Consider the following 19,882-nt stretch of genomic DNA (forward strand, 5'->3'; position numbering starts at 1 on the left):
CTTCACATTTCCACAATGACAGATACGAAAGAATTAAGACCTGGTTTTGGATCAGTCTCTGCAAACTCCTATTCATGTGACCTATTCTCAACCGAGTCACCTACTAGCACCTACAGAAAGTCTTACCAGAATAAACAAAATAAAGTTAGGACCCTGTAAGAGTACTTACAATCGTTACTGTAGTCATCCACCAGTATGATTTCCTTAATAAGATGTGATGGGCTTTTTTTAAGGACACTGAAACAGGAAAAAAAAAAAAAAAAGATTCAACACTAAGCAGTCTTAATTTTCCATAACGATGTCACAAAAGCAGTTATTTTGTTAAGCCACAGCAGAACCTAGCCCAGGATGCTATCTTCAACCACAGCTATTGGCTTATTCTTACAGAAAGTGTTTGTCAAGAGAGGCACATGTAGAATCATTCCCCCCAAAATTCAAACCTCCAGAAATCAGTGCATTAGACAACTTGTAACATGGAAGTTTTGCAGATATCTTCAGGTCAAATATCCCCTGAGAATCCATCTTCCCTGATTTTTTTCTTGAAACTAGTTATACAGCCAACCTCCACACATTGTCTGGTAATTGGTTCCACACTTTCATGCATTTGTAATTAAGGGGAGCAATTTTGTTTAACATCACTATTTCAGAATGTAAGTACTGGAGGCATCAATGAAATTAAGACTCATCTTTCCCTCTGCAAATGGTTCAGAAAAGCATAATGGATTGTTACTTCCCTTCCTTATCATAAGCCATTATCTGACACAAATGAATGGCCTTTAGGGAAAAATCAAGGTCTCTCTTAGGTATACCTGACGACAGTTCGAAGCAAAGCAGATCTTGCCTCATTATGAAAGGTGATCACCACACTAGTGGCTGGCAAATCTATCCGCCATTGTTTCCGTTGACACCTGAAAGACATAATACCCTGTCATTTGAACATAGTGTTTACATCCCAGGCTTAGCAGACAGCCTTCGCTGTGCAGCAGTTATCTATTAAAGTCACGTACACACTACACCTACCTAGGAAGAATGAAATATCTTGTTTTCAGATGAGATTATAATCAAGTCCTCTTCTGCCACTTTTGGTAGTTGTCTTAGTACACAACAGACTAAGAAGTCAGTGTCAGATATAGGCAGGTTCAGGAAAGTCGCCAGACTATGATCACTGCAGCATGTCATAAATACCTTTCGTGCAACTGAGTATGAAACCAGAGCACTTATTTTACTTTAAAAGCATTCAATAAATCTAAGCAAATGAGCATATTTTCAGTGAAAATGCATGGGTTCACAGGCTACCATATGTCTCTTCTTTAGAATGGCACGTGTCCACTTCTCCCTTTATTTTTAAAAGGTACTGTAGCATCCTGGTCTTCCTCATAGATACAACTTCTCATTAGAATAGAAAACTGTTTTTAGGGATTGTAACATGCAGAATTTGAAAAACAAAGCTAGCTATGACAATGTTGAGCCGACTAAACAAAGAACCACATCCTTCCAAACCATAAAGATAATGGAATATTTCATTTATGTCAACTCACTTTTCATCACCTCTAGTAGCCTGAAATTACTATAATAAGCAAAAAGAAGCAAATCCCAAAATAATTCCTGCAGGACTACATAAAGTTAAACTGTTTAAATCTACTGACAACAAACCTAAAAAAGACACTACTCTCATTGTATTAGACACTAACAGTACTAGAAAACACTGTATATTGAGTTCATGCTGAAAGCATTACAGTCTGACAGGTCATGATACTGATCCCCATTCATGCAGTAACATACACGAGTGATGTATTTCTTCACATATCCTTTATTTAATATTAGGGGTAGAGTTTTAACAGGCCTAGCTGTCTTCAAAGGGGATAAACCCAGCTAGCATACACCTGTAGCAAATCCAGCAAGTAATTCTGTACTTTCTGCAGTATTAATCAAACTAGCTTTTACGGGAAGACAGGTGAGTTACATTGCTACATCAACTTCTAAAACTAGGCCTCTGCCTATGTAAAAGGCCCCTCCACACCTGATTAAACATCTGCGACATGCACCACAAACCATGCAGCCTTCAACCTCTTGGAATCAAAGAGCAAGCAGCAATGCACTTCTTGCCTTTGCCCACCCTACAACATCCCAAGGACCTGCAGTGTTTTCGATACAACACACCCGTAATGTCGCACACATTACTGCTTGCCGTGAAACAAAACGTTATTGTGCCATGCTGACCTCACTCGCTATGAAGAAAAACAAAGCCCATGCCAACCCTACAACTGCCATGTCAGACTAGCAAGGCCATATCTAGCTTTGTTTCTCAAAAGATGGGTGTACAAGATTGCTTCAATGCTGGGCACTAGTGACGAAGCTATGAATCACAAACTTGTATGCGTTTCTGGAAAGTAAAGAATTAAGACCTTCTCTGTTGTGAGCTTCTGGCAATTCATCTAGACAGCTACAGGACATCCAGCTAATATACACCAAAGCCTATGGTGCCAAAAAATATATTCTTTTCTCTGCTAACTTTAAAATTGCCCACAGAGGACAAGCCTACTGTGCATGCAGTTATCACATGAAGCACTTGCATTAGAATAATTAAAAAAGTCACATTAAACTTATACTGATCTTTTTGCAGAAGAGAGCGCTTGAGCCAGAGCGCATCTTAGGGTGGAATTACTCAAGGCAATGAAGCCTCTCAATTTTAAGAAAACTCAAGAGAAGAGCACTACTGCATATTTCTGAGGGAGAAATTAAGATTTTTAGACTTCCTAATACAACCGGAGGAATGTTTCATGAGTATTTCTGCTCTCAGCTCTTCAAAAATCCCTGCTTTAACTGACTCAGTAGCAGTCCTCCTCCTGTTCTGCTGTGTCAGTAGTGCCACAGTTAAAACTCAAACCAAAGAAACAATGTCATCACTTTTGGCACAGAGATCAGACTTTCTTTCCTCAATTTATTGCACTTAATGTTACATGCAGAATGAGCAGATACATTTGGATAAAATAGAACTTGAACTGAAAACTTCAATGCTTAGTGTAGGTCATTAAAATCAGTTAAGACATGAAAAGTACGTTCTTTCCCCTAGAAATTTGAGTCGCTGGACTAGTTCATACCATTAACAAATTTTCTGAAACCTCCATGGTTTGTTGAAACCATTTTTTGACAGAAATATCCACTTTAACCAGTGCAAGGAGAACCTTCATCTCAACAGATATCTGGGTACCAGAGAGACAGAAAAGTTTGTTTCTTCTCTACTTAAGAATAAAACTTGAGTGTGAGGTCAGAAGCTTCTAATAGTTGCCAAATGAGAAAGAAAACACGGTTTAGTCCAGCTAAAGTACTTACCAGTAATTCTCAAGAATCATGCCAACGCATCAGGTAAGAGACGTGATCAGAAACCCCTGGTCCAAAGTAAGCGCGGTGGACATTGGTCCACAAAAACCATGGAGTAGTTCACCCTTCATCCCACTTGGGAGACTATTTTACACTGACAGGAGGACAGCTCTGGAAGTTTCCTGTTGTGACTGTGACACTCACTTCCTGGATCTCCAAAGTCTACCATGACAGGGATAGCTCTCAATTACACCTCGTAAACAGACTGCAACAGAAGGAAACCCAGAGGTTTCTCAACACTGTTGGAAGTGGCAGTTGTGAGCATCAGCTGGCGTGAGAATCTGCATTCCTGCTCAGACCTCCTCTCTCTGCTTCCTTTCTTATGTTGTGTCTGCCTGTTTCTCACTTCTCCCTTTTGCTTAAAATAAAGGCAAGCAGCTTAAACAGGCGAACCAAAGTGTTTTCTAGTACTGCTGGCAGGCTTTCACAAAAAGCAAGTAGAAAACTTTGGTCTTAACCTGATGCTAGTAAAAGTTTGTCCGATGCAGAAAAGACTAAAAAACGTAGTATAAAAAGAGATGCATAATTACACACACATTTACGTATCTAATGTAGAATCCTGATAAACTGCTTCTAAACAGCCTAGACAATTTCAGCAATTAAATAGTAGTATTATGTAGTTATTTTAAAGTCAGACAGCCTCTTAGACACATCAATACAATTAATAAAAAGTTGCTTAAGCAGAAACAAGTATTTCCTCATCCAGGTTTCTTTTCTTAAAGAAAAAGATTGTAGCAGCTCCATAAGAGGTCTTAATCTTCACCCAGTTGCCTCCAATTTTATTGAAAATAACATGCTTCCAAGTGACACGTGCTCAGATCTGTAACATATTCTTCTTCCTATGACTAGTGCTCTTGCTCTTTCCATTGGACAGTTCCCAAACAAATATTTCATGTGACTTTTTCAGCTTCGGCAGTGAATATCCTTGCCAAAATAGACGGAAAATTAATTGCAACGTGGCAGGGAAAGCATCGTGGACAATTTGCAGGAATGATTGCTTCAGTTTGGGGTTTGGGGTTTTTTTTCGTTTTTTTTTTTTTCTTTAAAAAGATGACCATTTACAGACTGATGGAGTATAGTGACGAATTTCACGATACACTTAAATCTCCTCCATGGCAGTCTAAGTAATAATCACAGCACAGATACAGCCTTTCCCCAGAAACATATCCCACTCCCTCCATTGCAGGGTTCTTTTCCAGCTCCATTTAGTGAAAAAACCCAGGCAGGTCAGCATATAATCACAACACTGACAGTTAAAACAAACATAGCCACTGTAATATAATTTGTCTACCGTCATCTCTCTTATTTAAGTTCTTCTCGAAGGAGAGCATTTGTCTGTTAGACTCCCCTCAGAAGTTATTAAATATCTAGAAAAATTCCAAATTCAGCATATCTGAATCATAGAAGCTTCTAGAAGTTGGTGGCTGAGCTTTGCTCTTGTGGGAAAATAATACCTGGTTTAAAGAGTTAGAATGCATTTCTTGTGAGAAAAAGTATGTGATGAAGAAAAAATTCAGAAGTCATTTTAAACTCCTCAGCATACCACGGGCATCGTGCTTTTCACTGCTTTCATGGCAACACGTGAAACACCAGATTCTTCCTACTTTCCCATTCAATTAATGGCAAATTATACAAGACTCTTTACAAATCTACAAATCAACTGCTTAAAGGAACCTAAAACCATGCTATTATACAAGGGATTTAAAAAATGACACAGGAAGTATCTGAGTTTCTATACAAATCTCCTTCACCATGCCATTCCTGATTAAAGAGCTTTATGGAAAAAAAAAAACCAAGCACCTTCCTTTTCTCTCTCCCTCTAGTGTCTCCTCCAGCTTCTTCTACCTACAAAGCTGTGAATGTATGTTCATCCTAACTGCACAATTAGTTAGGCAAATTAACTATACATGGTTGGCTAATTTTATGCTTTGAGACTCTGCCTGCCTAGTTTTTAAAACCAAGTTTAACCTGCTTTTGTTATTTTTCTCTAAGTTATGGAAGTCCTAATGAGCAACTGTTGTTTTAATATTAATCAATTCTCCTCAAACAAGATTAGTGCAAGTCACTCAAACCCTTTTTTAAATGAAAGTCTTCTCTACCCACAAGAAAATAATGTTTTTCCTTTCTCTGAAGTGTACTATTTCCTGAATCTGCACAAGCAGCCTGACACAGCAAAAGTTTTAAGCATCTGAAGTGTAATTCTGTCCTGTGTTCACCGGGGTGTGCATAAATGGATTCCTTTAGATCTGGAGTTGACATTCGTCACATACTTAGAAGAACAGAATCGCAGAGCGACTGAGATTGGCAGGGGCCCCTGGAAATCTTTTAGTCTAAACTCCCCGCTCAAAGCAGGGCCAGCTACAGCAGGCTGTGCACTGGGCTTTGCATATCCCTAAGCCTGGGGACTTCACACCCTTCTCTGGGCAACCTGCTCCACTGTTTGATCATCCTCACAATGGAAGAGACTTCCAAATGTAGAAACCAAGAATAGCCATCCGATGAACAGGAACAAAAAGAGACTGAAACGCAGCACCAGTTTGGATACAGAATACACACTGATGGAAACAGAAAAACTTGAATAAGATTCATTGTTCTTTAACCCACTGTTTAAGGATCGCACCAGAGTTTACTGTTCCTGTCATTTTGAAAGCTGGAGAGTTCCTGCTTTAGAAAACCACCTGCTGCTCAAAAGCCATAAAACAAAAAAGTTAATCCAAGTCAAACAGGGCTCAGCTTGGCACTTACTGATCATGCCTAGTGTCGGGAATGCTTCGGTCCATTCGCAGTTTGTCACTTTCTACCTGATTGAACTTATTGCGGGCATATGGATCCTGACCAGATCGCACCATGGTAGCGCCAACATAAGCATCTTGATCAAAGTCTTGCCACCGAACTTTTCCTACAATAGAAAAACAGGAAAATATCCAATTTAATCTTTGCAATTTAAAGAACAGCAATCAACAATACAAACATAACTGATGAAATAGCTGGGTTTTAATTTTGCAACAAAGTAATTAAACCTCAACAGTATTGTTAACAGTGTAACATCAACAGTCACTTTTGCATATTAAATTCCTCTAGAACACCTGTGAATTAATATAAAACTGAACAAGTTTACAGATCTCCGTTTATACAAGTAATGCTTGAATGATGCTTCATCTTGTCTGTTTTGTTTGTTGTTTTTTTTAACCCCAACTACCATAGCTTCCATTTAAAAAAAAAACAAAAAAAAACCCCTCCATGTATCGACAGGCATTAATATGGCAGATGATCTGCCTATAAAGTTATCCAAGTAACATTTTTTTTTTCAAGATCTAGTCCAGACTTCAAAGACATTATAATTTACTTTACTGTCTCATTACATAAGTAAAAACACAGTCAGTTATAATCAAACCATTTGAGGAACAGGCCTTTTACAAGTACAAGGCAACATTATTCTCAAAACCCAGCATTTCGTGTAGGCAGAGCACTAGATCACTCTCCAATATGACATAACTGCAACCTCCTTTACAATCAGAACTGATTCACAGATTAATCCCTCTTTAACAAGGACTGCGTTATGTGACTGGTTGTGGCACTAACACAGAAAGGTAGATTAGCATCCAGCCACCAGGAACAAAATTTCGGGACTTTCACCATCTTCAGGTGTAAAACAACGGTATGATATTTACAAAACGTCTTAAAACTATCAGTTCTTACCTCTGGTTGAATGTTTACTTTTTTGCCTACTGACAGCCAAACCTATGCTATCTACAGCAAATTTGTACCACCTTTAACTCAAAATCAGAGCTCAAGTTCTAATGAAATACAGATATTTTTGGTTTAACATGGATGTGTATGAGAATCTCCTGCAAGCATGTTGTGGTGAACACAGCATGCTGTTGGCATTAAAAAAACAAAGATACAAAGCAAAATCTGCCTTTTGGGGTCACTGTCTATTACAGATGGAGAGTAGTTAATAATCATTGTTTTCATAATTAACATACAAAGTTTTTGAGGTACTTTCAATTAAGTTCAGTAAGCAGCAGGTTGCAGAGATGTCACTCCATTCCAGAGATGCTCTGTTGCCGACTGAGGTTAAACCACGACATCACTCCATTCAAGCTCAGCTTTTAGACAAATATAGCTCAGGCATATCCTAAACTAAGCTGATATGCATAGAGGCAATACTACTCTAACAGCTATTTACAAGAGTCAGAGGTTGCCCAGACGTTTCAAGGTTTGCCTTTGCTCGGTCTCTCAACCTGCACAGCATGGAAACTAAGGCAGGCCTCATTTACAGCTTTCTATCCATAAGCCATGCCCCAACTATGGTGCATTAACTCCTGCTAGAAGATTCTGATATTGAAAGAACACTTTCCATCATGAAACAAAATAATTTTCTATTGTTTAACCGGACAAATACCATCAACTTGATTAAAAATTCTCTATAATCTCAGGGTCATCTACAAAAGCAACTTGGACCCAAGGTGTGATTTGGTTATCAGAGGTTAACCTAGCGGAGGTTGTAAGGCAAAAATATCAAGGTTGGGGGTGAGGTGGTTTTGGGTTGGTTGGTTTGTTTTTAAGAAAATTCCAACATCCAAGTAAAGTCACAGAGTAAGAGAAAAGCGCCCATACTTTTTGATTACTGGTTTAAGAGCTAGCCAGTTAATACTAAGCAACTATTTTTACATCTGAATTACCATCCTAAAGAAGTTAAAACATGTACACACACACACACAGAAGCCACAACTAGAGAATTAAACAAAACCAGACTGCAGAACATTTAATAGACACTTGATGAAGCAGCCCAGAGGGTAAACTGTAGGAAAATAACTGGAGGGAGCAATACAGATTTTCAAATTCCAGTTACTGAAAGAACTCTAAAAAGGAAGCTTTCAAGCTGTTGTTGGTAGCCCACAGACTGCCAAGTGTTTTTCTTAGCCTTTCAAGTTCTTTCTTCAAAATATTTCCAGGAACTTAAATAGTTTAAACTTAAACAAGTTTACACCTCAGCCAGCTACCACACTACAAATAACCCAATACAGAATCGTTTACAAAAATTACACCAAACCTCACTTGCAACAAAACTATACAAAATGCAAAGTGGCTTGATTCAGGAAACTGGAAGAAAAAGCAGAGATCACAAGATCATCTCCCTGTACAACACTCTCCCTTAGCATTTCCCAATGCTTTTGCAGCCTCCTTGGTAACTAAACTGTATTATCACACTTGCTTCTAATTTACAATATAGCTTCAATCTGGAACATATGTTGAATATTTTCTGAAATACAGGACATGTCATTTCACTGCTTTTCCAGTCTAAAAAGATTTTGGTGCATTTTACAAAATATAATCTACACTTAAACTGCATTTATGTAGGACTTTCAACTTTCAAACACTCCAACTTCCAATGGATTTTAATGCTATGCCTGCTTCAGTACTGCCACCCCCATCCACTCCTCTAGTTGCCTTCCATCCAGTGGAAAGAGTGGATATTAGGAAAAATTTCTTCACCGAAAGGGTCGTCAAGCATTGGAACAGGCTGCCCAGGGAAGTGGTGGAGTCACCATCCTTGGAGGTATTTAAAAGACGTGTAGATGTGGCGCTTCGGGACATGGTTTAGTGGTGGACTTGGCAGCGCTAGGTTAATGGTTGGACTCAATGATCTTAGAGGTCTATTCCAACCCCAGTGATTCTATGATTCTAAGTATACTGTCCAGCCTTACTTTTGCTGAAAGGCTTGCCTTTTTGACAATTTATCAACTAAATTTTGAAGTTAGAAGTGATTTAACAAAACCTTTTCAAATAATAGGTACTGTTTCTGTTGTATGCTTCCCTGGGGTACACAAATAGGAGCATGTTCGATTTAATTTCTTCTGGGGAGTCAGCTGGCTCTGTAGTTTCCTGAGTTTCAGTGACTTTAATTAATATGGCAGATGATCTCCTATAAAGTTATCCAAGTAACATTTTTTTTTTTTCAAGATCTAGTCCAGACTTCAGAGACATTATAATTTACTTTACTGTCTCATTACATAAGTAAAAACACAGTCAGTTATAATCAAACCATTTGAGGAACAGGCCTTTTACAAGACCCTGGATCGATGGGCCCAGGCCAACTGTATGAGGTTCAACAAGGCCAAGTGCCAGGTCCTGCACTTCGGCCACAACAACCCCATGCAGCGCTACAGGCTTGGGGAAGAGTGGCTGGAAAGCTGCCCAGCAGAGAAGGACCTGGGGGTGTTGGTCGACAGCCGGCTGAACATGAGCCGGCAGTGTGCCCAGGCGGCCAAGAAGGCCAATGGCATCCTGGCCTGTATCAGAAACAGTGGGGCCAGCAGGAGTAGGGAAGTGATCGTGCCCCTGTACTCGGCACTGGTGAGGCTGCACCTCAAATACTGTGTTCAGTTTTGGGCCCCTCACTACAAGAAGGACATCGAGGTGTTAGAGCGTGTCCAGAGAAGGGCAACGAAGCTGGTGAGGGGTCTGGAGAACAAGGCTTATGAGGAGCAGCTGAGGGAACTGGGGTTGTTTAGCCTGGAGAAGAGGAGGCTGAGGGGAGACCTCATCGCTCTCTACAACTACCTGAAAGGAGGTTGTAGCGAGGTGGGTGTCGGTCTCTTCTCCCAAGTAACAAGTGATAGGACGAGAGGAAATGGCCTCAAGTTGCGGCAGGGGAGGTTTAGATTGGATGCGAGGAGAAATTTCTTTACTGAAAGAGTGGTGAAACATTGGAACAGGCTGCCCAGGGAAGTGGCTGAGTCCCCATCCCTGGAGGTATTTAAAAGACGAGTAGATGAGGCACTTAGGGACATGGTTTAGTGGGTGGTGGTGTTGGGTCGATGGTTGGACTGGATGATCTTAGAGGTCTTTTCCAACCTCAATGATTCTATGATTCTATGACTTTGCCAGGTGGAATGAGTATCAGAAAACGCAACTACATTATTTCAAACTTAAATTAAGCAACTTTGTAACTTCAAATTCAAGCAAATGTATGTTTACCTGTACTGAGACCTGACAATAAATTAATCTTTTAAACTCAACAGTAAATGACCTGCAGAGTTTCCTACCAGAATCAAATAGAGCCAAAAAAAAAAAAAAAAAAAATCACTAAACCGACTAAGAACCTCGAACCAGGGTATGCTGCAGTACTAAACTTGGTTTTGACAAGAAGTGCTTATTTTACAGACTGTTCTGAGCCTCAGAAGCTGAGTAGAAACAAGAAAAGGGTGAAATCCAGTGAAGTTGCTTCTTTTTGTCCCAGCTATTTCCCAGCTCTGAAGTCTTGGAGAAGGCAATCAACAAAACTAGTGCAATTCACTGCTAGTATTTTTAATAACAAGCTGGTTGATTTTAAATAGAAGCATATTTTGATTTTTTTGCTCTGCAAAAAGTAGCTATATTTAAAAAATAATGCTAGTTTGGGTACATTTTATTCAACTCCAGTTTTCATCCAAGTAGAGCTTGATAGAAACCATTTAAAATGTATCATCTGCCATTTTCCAAGACTTTAAAACCAGCAAATGCAACACTAGTCCAGAAAGCATAGAGTAAATTTGAGAAGAAAGAAAGGAGACCACTTCATAGGGCTAAATTTACTGGAAAGCAACGACAGCCCACAGAATATAAGAACAAGTGAGTTTGGCTTTCAGGAGCCAGAAGGGATGCAAAGCCTGGCTCTGGCTCCAGCAGAAGGCCTTGTCAACCATGTGCAATATGAATCAGATCTATCAGAGAAAAGTCAGATAACAGTAAGAGCAGCTCAAAGCGAGATTGAAGAGAAAGAAGCATAGCACATAAATCTGCACACAACGAAGCGGCAGGCAACAAACAGTAGGAATAGATGGATACAAAATCCCCTAAATAGCTTGCACTTCCTCTTACTGACTCAATACAGCTTAAAAGCAGCAGGATACTTGATATAAATATGATTATTTTGACTCACAGGCATTAAGAGATTCCAGATCTTCATTAACTAACAAAAAGGGCTGTTTGAATAACTGCTGAAACTCCTATCATTACAGATAACTGGTTATATAGTTTTGCTTTAGTTATCCATGCAGACAGCTCAGGGTCCATCCTTCTAACTACAAGAGCTAGCATCATTATTTTCACAAAATGGAACAGGCTTTTGCAGCATATACAAAGAGTCACCAAATGATAGATACGCTCTGATGTACAGAAGGTAAAACACCCAATAGTTTAATCTTTATAAAAAGCCATTTTAAAGATAAAGATAATAAACAATTCCTTAATTCTCAGAAGTTCTGAAAGATACTACACTGCATAATGCTGAAACTTAAACTACAGGTCTCCTAACCTCAGTGGAAAAGCAAGAAAGTTCTGAACCAAAGCCCTCATAAAATTTGATCACTTTGCTTTAAAACAACGCAAAGAAAAAACAATGCAGAAATATGAACTCCAAGCTTCACTGCCATAAGGATTCAAAAGTTTGCCTACATGAATTGAAAATAATCAAAATAGTGATTTAAGAGTGCATAATTCTGTCTGTGTAGCCTTTGATGTTTGACTCGAAACTCTCTTATCACTTTGCAGTAACAATTCTCCTGCCTGTTAAATCAAGCCGTAAGAGATTAGTAACAAACAGACGAAATAAAAAAGCCCTGACCTGCTCTACTTTACACTTAATTTTACTTCTAGCTTCAACCCTTGCAGCTTCTGATATCTCTCCCTTTCAACTTGTGACACTTCCCACTTCTTTTAATATTCAAATGGCTACTTAGGGCCACTGGGAAAGGAAGGTCTTAGGGGAAATGTGTAGGGCTTGGCCCAGAATACATAAACATTCAAAAAGGGGAAATAAACTGGAAGGTGCAAAATTGGCTGAAGTATAATCCCAGTGACAATATTTGCAGAGAGTTCTGTTAAGGGAAAAAAAAATACTTGGAAAGATCTGCCAGAAACTAAGTTAAATAAGCCAGGCTCTTCAACTTCTTAGGATTTATTTCCCAATTCATACACAAAGTAAAGATTTTGCCAAAAAAGCATACATACACAACCAGAGTCTTGTTTCCCCTCTCCAGAAAGCAGCTAAGACAAGGTAGGCCAAAGACTACAGAAAAAAGCCATGAATGTCAAACAGCTTACACTATACCAGGAGTCTAAGACTGTAAAACAAAAATCATGCCTCACATGTTATTGGGGATGGAAGTTTCCAGCTGCTTAAAGGAAAGTTTCCCTTGGTTAGTTCTTTCTTCAAGACCTCATAGTATTTCAAATGTTTGGCTAAGACAAATTTGTAAGCCAAACATTAGGATTAATCAAAGAAGAGTAAAACGTGTTGTGAAGCTATCTGATCAGAAGTTGTCCTCCTTGTATGGTAAACTTTGAATACGGTGTAAAATATTCAAATCCATTTTACTATTTCTGTATTCCTTGGTACATCAATCCTAACTATATATTAAATCTCATTGATGTGAAACAGTTAAGCAGCAAAAGAAGTTTTATGGAAGCAGTCATATGAAATGAAGGTTCCTTAAAGCTTAATTTTCCTAGCTCATCCTCAAGGCATAAGATCATTTCATTAAATTAAACAAAATTCATGTTGTTCTTTTTATTTGCCAACATATGACAAATACTGAGCAAGTATGAGAAAAATAAGGTACGCCATCAGTGCACCCAGGAAAAACTGCCACATCAAAAGCTAGACGAAACTAAAAAAGTATGAACCTTGGCTGAATCTTCAGTTGGAAGCACAGTCCCAAGGCAACTTGTCTGTTGCCTGCCAGCACTATCCATCGAGAGAAATGGACTACTTTTGTACCAGAGGCTTTTAAGGCAGCTCAAACCTATTGCAGGACAATACAAACGTACTAGCAGAGAGTCACATTCTCTATGGTTTTAAACCCAAAGGAGTAGTGAAGTAGGTAAGATTTAAGGAAGCTGAAGCTTTAAGAATAGAGAAGTACTTATTGCTAAAATAATCCTAGCACTTCCAAACTACAAAGAATCAATTGGAACAACTGCTCTGTTTTATGGCTTTCAAGGATAAATGTTTTATGGCTATGGATCTTTCATAACAAACATTACTGCAATACCTGGAGGTAGCGTCTCCACACTTTGTGCTTTGTCCTCCCCATCATTGCCACGCACGTCTTTCCTTTTGGGGTCGATATCATTTGGGTCCTCCTGAAAAAAGTACATAATCTTTAAAATAATCTCCTTAATTGATTTAAATTTTGTGTTTTCAAGGCAAACAGCAATAACAAAGCTTTGTGGATTTTAAACTCAGGAAGTGGTCCAATAGAGCTAACTTTGGATTTTAAGAGACAGGATGATTATTTCCTTCATTACTTGAAAAACGTAATAAACAGAACAAAAATTTAAGACAGGCTTTTGCATTTAATTTATGCAGCAACTCTTACTTGGAAAAAAAAGGAATTGTTTAAAAGGAAATGTATTAGGAAAAATGAAATAATAAATTTATTAATTAAAAAAAAAAAGTCAGTAATACTCAAATGAGCAAGGCAGGCAAAAAGATTAAACAAAACCTGAAGAAAGCCCTGCTCTAGCAAGGAATAGGCCAAATAAGAAAGTAATCTGAAAAAGAGAAGTCAGGTTATCTAGTAGTTATATCCACAGTGGCAGTTTTCCAATTGGAAAAAACCTTCCAAAATATCTGCAAGTTGCTATTTTCATGTGTTCATTTCAGTAGAGCTTATCATGGGTTACACAGGCAACTCTGCTGGATTTAGCGATTCCAGTAATATCAATAACACGCATTGCGGGGGGCAAAGTATTAAAAAGTTTCATCTTCCCCCCCACCCAATTTCCAACATTGATTCTAAATCTGTAAATCTTACTTTCCTTTCGACAGCAAAAAACACTCTTGTATGCTCATTATCAAAAAACATATAAGACATCAAGCTTGAATTGGGTCCTTATCACATTGTGCATTTGGAAGAAGTGGAGGAGAGGGTAACTTTTTAAAAAAAAAATATAATTAGCAACTGTATGCTGGTTTGCACACTACATTTAGCTAACTGAGTTAAGTGCCACCAGCTTCTGTTATTTTCGCACACTTGCCAAAGGAAATTCTGTTGCCTTTTCTAAGTCTGCACTGAAGAAGTCCCAATTATAACATTGGTTTTATTTGCACAACCCCACTAAAGGCAACACCTTTACTACATCACGTAAGAAGATGCAATACTATGCCTATGCTAATAAATCAAGTGCGCCTAGAAACATTACCAGTCACTGAAGCCAAGCAGTGCAGAATGGTTCATACCTCTTCTAGGAATCTGCCTGAGTCTCCAGAACAGGGTGATGGTGTACAAAGTGCATACTGTAAACTGTCTCTGCCATCCCTGCTCCTAAGCCACATCTGGGAATTCTTTGGGTAGAACAGCAAGTAGTTGGAACAGGCCAAATTCATATAGGGGTACATTTCAACCACAAATTATATCATTTCAGTATGTCCCCAGGCATATCTGAATTTTCCAATGTAAATTCAGCTTAAGCCTTTACATTAGGTAGGCACTAATAGCTGGAAATATGTTGAAAAAAAGGCTAAAATACTGAAATGCAAAACTGAATACTGATGCTTTTTTGTAGTTGTTAATCATTTTAAGAGAGGAACAGCCATATAAACACTAAATCAGTTAAGAATGAAAAGCTACAAATGTATGTTTTTCATAGAATTGTGCATTGAGAATACCAGAGAGAGAATTTGTCGAGGTTCTTATACTACATTCACCATATGGTCCATGCTTTGGGTTATTTGGCCTTGCTGAGGTCAATAACTTTGCTTAAATAAAGATTAAAGCAATAAAAATAAATAAGTAAAAACCCAAGCAAAATAAAAACCAAGCAAAAAAACCCACCACCACATTTCAAGGAGATTATCAAGGCTTATGCTGGTGTGGGAAAGTATCTTTCATTGTGCACTGAGTCCCACCAGCACATTGAAACAGAAACTTTCTATGGTTCTAGAAAGTTGTATTTCACTAGTTATTTGGCTTCGTGCACCATGTTAAGGACAGCAACGCTATGGAAACACTTAGTAAGTGCAAGTATCAACTGCAGCTGGAAGAAAAGTCTTCCCACTAAGAATGTCAAGTTTTGCAAAATTCCACCAAGCTCTTCACTGTCCCAAATTACTGTAACGAGTCTAAAAAAATACCTATGTAAGTGGAAAAATAAATGCAAAACTTCCATTAAGCAAGCACAAAAATTGCAGCGGTTTCGCCTGTAGTTAAACAAAAACTACGGAGTGCTTCCTCATTCTCTTTCCCTCCCCTCCCCTTTAAGTCTTTAGGGGAAAACTGTCTTCCCATTAATCCTACCAGCTGAGGAGCATGTGCCTTTAAGCATGATTATTTATCAAATTCTTCCACTTTGGTTTTTTTTTTTTTGTTGTTGTTGTTGTTGTTGTTGTGTCTGTTGTTTGTTTTTTTTTTAATTAACTAGCAAAGGCAAAGGTTAGATTTAGAGATCTAATAGCTAAATGCAATTTTAAATTCTTATAAATTTGAGGCTTCTAGGAAACTACTTGGGTACAGCCTTCGGAAGTTCTGAGGGGAGCCAAGCTGCCAGCATGAAAGCTCCCACTGCAGACTGCTGGATGTTCAACTTGCCTTCTAAGACTCCTTATAAAACAGTGTAGCTATAGGAGAGTATGGGATATTAACCTCGAACCTTTGTGCCCTAGATTAGGGCTTTGTAGTATTTTTCTTCTCCAAAACTCAGCTAAAACTGATGTTCTGTTGTAAGCACTACTTTTCACCCAACAAAGCATTTGGAAAGTACGTGTGGGCTTCCCATGCCTTTTAGGGGCAAACAATCTGTTATATCCTTTAGAGACAATTCAAGTGCACAAAAGAAGAAAGCAGACATTAAAACCATAGACATAAATACAACCAGTTTCTTTACAACTCTGACTGTAAATTGCTTCAGCATGTTAATTTGGTGCAATACACAAATGAACCATATGGTCAAATGACATTCCTATGTTGTCATCATCACAGGACAGAATTGATTTTTCAGCTTGCTTAGAGTAAAACAAAATTCCAACTTCTAGTGCGATCTTAAAAAGCCACTTGCATTTGATAAGTAATCTTCTTGGTAGAAGATAACAATGCTTGTACCAACAAAAGTCATTCATACAAAAAGCTAAGCTTAAGGCAAGATTGAAAGCAACTGAAACCATTTAAGAGGAGGCACAGCTCTTTAATCATGAGAATACGAGAGATTTAATGAATAAAAATTAAAAAGAAAAGGCTAATGCCTTTTCTATATTAAAATACTATTTTCCTGACATACTAAAAAAGCTGACGATATCAGGCTACAACCTAAATACGTAAATACACCTGGACAAGTATTCTGAGTTTATTAAAAAATAAAAAGGTACCCGGCCAACTAGCATAGACACTAACCAACCATTAAATGCACGTGGAACGCCACTAGAGTAATTTGTGGTTGTTATTCATGCAGTTATTTTCTCAGGCCAGGTCACACATAGCAACATCAAAATAAGTACACACCAGCTATAATGCACATGTTGCAGGGATTTGGCATACATTAATTTTACACATCATGTCACTGTTCCCCATGAATTCTTGATTCAGTACCAGACGACATGCGAAGAAACAAAATTGCAACCTTTTGACTCCATTCAGTGGGAAATGGATACTACAACAGAATTGTAGTAGTATTTTAGATGTACAAATAAACCTAAATTAAATGTAATTTTTAAATTCAATTACCTAAATACCTTTGCTACTCCAAAAGCTCAGAAGTTAAGGTGATATACCTTTACTTACCGATTTGTTAAAACATTCCTTGCAAACCATAACCACAATTCATTATGGTTAAATTGAATAAATTTTGGTGTTTTTTAGGCGGGGGTTTAGGCTGATTAATCACTGAAGTGCAGCAACTTTTTCTTTCAGGATACTGTAAACTCTCTCTCTGTCTCAGAAAGCCTACATCAGTTTACAAACCTTGCTATTACCACTTTTCTTTTCCTGCTCAACTCACCCACTCCATTAAGACTACCCGGTAGATTGAGTTTGAGATATGACAAAGATGCAGTATGAAACTCCAGTTCTGAGAATCAGACTCAAAAAAATTGTTTCATGAGATGAGTAGTTACCCATTTGCAGCTGCTCTGACTGGCGGGGGGAAGGGAGGATGAGGTAGTACAAACGTAAAGCAAGATTCAAACACATTTTTACAGCATTTCTACACATCTGCAACAAGACACAATCATATTCAACAAGAAATTTAAGACTAGTGCCATTCTAGTTTAGAAAGCTGTAGTAATACACAGTTGTACATTAGTGGATAATTTCATTACCATTACTCAGATCTTCCAGACCACTTACCCTTCTGGTTTTGGTATATCTGTTTGCATTGGATTCTATATTCCTTACAAGCATTACAGAGCAATTAGCGTTTTGCCAATTGTTATTTCAACTTGACACAGGGGAAAAAAAAAAAAATTAAACTGATCCAAGTCCCTAGGTATTGCTCCTATATAAAACAGACTTAAAACCACTACTGTTTTTTCCTATTTCTGCCTTCCAATACGTTTTTTTTCTTTTAATTAAAAGTTTCAAGTATCACGGATTTGACATTTAACTGCTATGTATTAGAACTCATTATAGCAGAGATTTCTATCCTACACTGGCTTCCTATCAACAAGGGAACAACTTACCAACATGTAACATCACTAGATATATTAAGATATCACACGCCTTTCAAGTGGCGAGTCAACACAGACTTCAGCAAAGCTCTTGTGGTTGAAAACATCTTAAGCGGGAGCTGAGTATGCCCCCAATACCAGCCATTCCTCTCACAGACAGCCCAGATGCTGAGCAACATGCAACATTCGGGCACAGGAGATGGTTGGGAGCTATGACTGCACCACGTGCTACCTGGACAGCTGTTCAGTCTCTTCCACGGAAATGGCAGCAAGCCAGATGAAAACATCTCACAGGCTAACACACAGCGCTACCCAAGGGCTAAAGCCATCCAGCTGTCCCAGACACACATCAAACCAACTGCTTTGCTCATCACCATGTACCAGCACAACTGTTCAAAGAAGTTAACGCAGAATACAAAGTGGGGAATTAGAATAAAACAAAGTTCTACTTAACTTGGTGGCATACACTCAGATAGAATAATTGAGAAATGTGGCTTCATGGGATAAAATACATACTAAGGCTCAATATCTGTTTTGGTACTTGCTTTTAAGGTGTTGGCCAAGGGCCAACTGCAGACAGATTTTCTTCTCCTGATGATTTTCTAAGAGGAAACCGAATACTGGCAGCATCTTCAAAGAGCATGATTTGATGCAGCTGGCCTAATACAAGGCTTCGATGCATCATGCAGTACAGATCAGTCAAATCAGTTGATGATTTTGGAAGGGGTGCTCTCGCTGCAGCAGACACTCCTCTCAGCACTTCATATACTCGTGTTCCGATCATGTACTTGGGGCCAGATACACAGAAGTACTTTGATGTTACGTAGAGCAGCACTTGGCATTGCCTGCTACAATTCAGATCCCTAAACCGAGCATGAAGGCTCCTTACAGAGCTTAGTTACCTAAGAAAAGGATTCAAAGCCGAGCAGAGTCAGACAGCTGCCTAAGCCAACAGATGCAGCCAAAGCCCAATCTTCTTTGCTACTGCTGGCACTTAATATCTGCCTTTTTTCCCCCCAATTCAGTTTACAATCCTTTAATTAGACATCACATTAGATACTTATAGAATAGCTAAGCAGGCTCTGAAGCGCCAGTTCCTCCTAACCCAGGAGGACCTTCAGCAGAGGACAGAGTCCAGCATGTTGGCTTGCTTTCTGACCCAATGCTCACTTGCTGCCTTCCAAGAGGTCTTCAGAAACATGACTCCAAGTCTCTATTGCTGTAGTAAATGAATCCAGCTTTCCTACGTGCCAGGCAAGCACTCTAGCAATTTAATGTAATTACATTACAGGGCACCCATGTCTTCCCTTGTCAGCAAAAATGTTTTGTATGAAACTGAGATAAAGAGTGCTCTGAAAATGCCTGGAATGCTGATACTTACAGGCAAGGCGAGCAGGAAATATCCCGTAAACAAATGCTGACTTCCTTTGGTTGCCAACTTGCTTAGCATTAGTAAACCAGACATTTCCAAGTACACCAATAAGCAAAATATAAGTAATCAGAAAAACAATTAAAAAAGATATACATACTTTGCAATATTTAATTACCACTGTTAGATGTAATATCTGAAATTATTACAGCAGAGATGATTTAATTTTCATTCTTATTCCTTTACTCAGTTTAAGTAAATTGCTGCCAAAGGTACATTCCTTTCATATGTTTGAATATTCAAAACAAAAATAGAAGCATCCAGCAGGGGGAAACAAATGCACACACACCCCCCACTCATGCATACAAGAAGGCAATTTTAAGTTCTCAAAAAAAAAAGGGGGGGGGGGGATAAAAGTAATCAAGATTATACTTTGATGGCTCCATATATAGGAAATACGTTTAGATATACTCTCAATGAATACA

At 38.5% G+C, this 19,882-nt stretch overlaps 1 protein-coding gene across 1 annotated transcript in view; it reads right to left on the minus strand.

The window, feature by feature from the left end:
• The window catches only part of GALNT2 (polypeptide N-acetylgalactosaminyltransferase 2), a 100,759-nt gene that overhangs the window by 31,090 nt on the left and 49,787 nt on the right, over positions 1-19,882 (minus strand). Inside the window, exons 2-5 of the mRNA XM_076334087.1 lie at positions 13,422-13,512; positions 6,127-6,280; positions 810-908; positions 170-237 (exon numbers count right to left, since the gene is read on the minus strand). Coding sequence (XP_076190202.1) covers positions 170-237; positions 810-908; positions 6,127-6,280; positions 13,422-13,512 — 412 coding nt within the window. The remainder of the gene's footprint in view (positions 1-169; positions 238-809; positions 909-6,126; positions 6,281-13,421; positions 13,513-19,882) is intronic.

Source organism: Aptenodytes patagonicus, chromosome 3 (genome assembly GCF_965638725.1).
Source record: "Aptenodytes patagonicus chromosome 3, bAptPat1.pri.cur, whole genome shotgun sequence".
NCBI lineage: Eukaryota > Metazoa > Chordata > Aves > Sphenisciformes > Spheniscidae > Aptenodytes > Aptenodytes patagonicus.